The sequence below is a fragment of the Aplysia californica genome, unplaced genomic scaffold, assembly GCF_000002075.1.
Source record: "Aplysia californica isolate F4 #8 unplaced genomic scaffold, AplCal3.0 scaffold00035, whole genome shotgun sequence".
Classification (NCBI taxonomy): Eukaryota; Metazoa; Mollusca; class Gastropoda; order Aplysiida; family Aplysiidae; genus Aplysia; species Aplysia californica.
Window position 1 is genome coordinate 886979 of NW_004797305.1, and position 2455 is coordinate 889433.

Genomic DNA, 2455 nt, shown 5'->3' on the forward strand with positions numbered 1-2455 from the left:
CTCTCTCTCTCTCTCTCTCTCTCTCTCTCTCTCTCTCTCTCTCTCTCTCTCCCCCCCCCTTACCTCTCTCTCCCTCCGTCTATTCTACTGCAATTTTGCCCAATAACTAAACACCAGATATCTACATTTGAACGTATCTAGCTGAAAACATTAGCAAAAAACTCACTAACTTGAAAAATATCAATTGTAATAATACTTGAAAATTAAAACTGTTCATTTCTTGTTTCCATTACAAGTATAAATTTGCATTACATAATGTAACATTTTTTTTCTCACATATTGTTTTTCTTTGAAGCTTCGCTGAACAAGTTCATAGTGTCCATCGGAATCAAGATCAGCTCTCAGATAACACAAAACCATTAATTTTAATTTACAATTGAAATTTGCTCTTCGTAATAGTAAAGGAAAGACAAACTGAAGCACAGTGTGCAAAGACGGTCGTTGTTATTTAGATCGTTATTCAGGAAATTTGGTTGAGGTTGGGGGGGGGGGGGGATTCTTACATGATTGCAACAGCCTCAGGTTCAACATATTTATATACACTGCCACCAAAAACTGAAGCGTGTTGAAACCAAAGCCATATAGCGTCTTATTATTTCGCACTTATTCTTATTGCACCTACTCTTTCGGGGCACAGTTAAACAACACTTTACTCTGAGATGTAGGGAAATCCTGTTCTTTGCCCCAAAATTATAGAAAGCTGTAAACCTTTTGTCATTTCTTTTCCGTGCATATCTAGCAAATAATTGGTAGAGAGTATCTTTAGTTCTGCAGCACACTACGATTGGTTCTCTCATTTGGCTTTGCTGTACGTGCTTCCGGTCCCCAATTAATGCGAGTCGATAGAACGCAAGTTCAAATTTCCAGTGTTTCTTATACGATAATAAATGCCACTACTGTTCCAACGAAATTTCACCACTTCCTTGCTGACCGTTGATGCCTCCCACGAAATCCTCATCATCTGTCGCAGTATCTGAAGAAAGCCAAGAAAGGACCCAAGGACACTGACCGTATTTTTTTTCTCGTCTTGGGTATCAATTTCCTCACACGGCACCTCTTCTTTTTGCACTCAACATGCCTAGCCAGCAGGGAGATCGAAGAAGCGACCATTGTATTTCACTTTGTGAATGCTTCTCAATTAATTTTGGCAAATAGTGGCTGCTACCAGGAGACCAAATTCGTTGTGGAGAATCCATGGAAGGTACGACGTATATACCGTGGTCCTATACGTGAGACTTCCTTCTCGCAGGCTATTAAGAACATATAATTGTCAATCTCAAACAGTTTCATAAAAAGAACATTCAGCAGTGTAAACTCTTAATTATCTTTTGGTATTTAAAAATAAAACAACTAAAACGCTAAAACTAAAATGCTATATTGTTCACACCGTTCATCACATTTTCCACGAACTCCTCATGCAGTGTTCCAGAAGGATAGAAATCAAACTGTGAAAGTTTTGTCGTTGTACGCCATTTTATTCATAGTCAGGGTAAATACTAAACATTTATAGAACGCATCTCACATCTTTAAAAAAATGGTCTGCCATGTTCCCGATATCGGGTGTACGCATTTGAAAAACCAGAATCTGAACCCCAAAAATATTTGAAAATACGTCTTTTGTTGCTGAAATGGAACCTCCATGGCAACTTTTGGGCTTGTTTTTGAAGTTGTGCGTTTTTATTATTTGACATACAGAAAAGAGGATCTCTTTAGCAGCTGGTGGATGGATCATTCTCTCTTGAAATATTGCCTACGGATTTTTGCTTGCAAACACGGGCTCAACCTCACCCCCCACCCCCAAACCGAAACAATAATTCAAATAAGTCTCTCCCTCGAACAATAATCGTTTCCCTGAACGGCTGTTTTTAAAGAGAAAAATGATTGACGTAGCTTTAGCTGGTACTCACTTTGAATCTGTCGTCTCGGCCATTGGTATCACCCAGGCGATCGTCAATAAAACTGGGACACCTGTACAGAATAGATGTAGATAGCATGTGATGAAGATTCATGAGTCAGAACTAAGGTTGTTAAGATACACTCAAAACACAACGTTTATCGTTGTTTGTGGCGTAGAGGTAAGGCACTATGCCATCGCACGCAAAAGACCCGAGTTCGATTACCGTCAGAGGAGAATTTTTGTCGAGTATCTCCGTCTGTCTGCTGGGACATTGTATCCCTCTCAGCGGAAAGCGGAGACGAAAGCAGACGACAGAAAATGGTTAGAAAGCAGAAAATGAGGAGAAAGGAGACAATTTTTTAGGGAAGAATGTTTTACATCTCTATCAAGTTTCGGACCCGGGAGGCATTGAATGAAACGGGAACACCATACCTGTAGACCACGAAAGCCCTCAGCCAAGAATTAAAACAAAAAGATAGATAGATAGATAGATAAATAGATAAATAGATAGATAGATAGATAGATAGATAGATAGATAGATAGATAGATAGATAGATA

At 39.1% G+C, this 2455-nt stretch overlaps 1 protein-coding gene across 1 annotated transcript in view; it reads right to left on the reverse strand.

Moving 5' to 3' along the window:
• The window catches only part of LOC101860000 (PDF receptor), a 20174-nt gene that overhangs the window by 2767 nt on the left and 14952 nt on the right, over window positions 1–2455 (reverse strand). The window contains exon 5 of the mRNA XM_013091394.2: window positions 1908–1968. Within this exon, the coding sequence (XP_012946848.1) occupies window positions 1908–1968 (61 nt within the window). The remainder of the gene's footprint in view (window positions 1–1907; window positions 1969–2455) is intronic.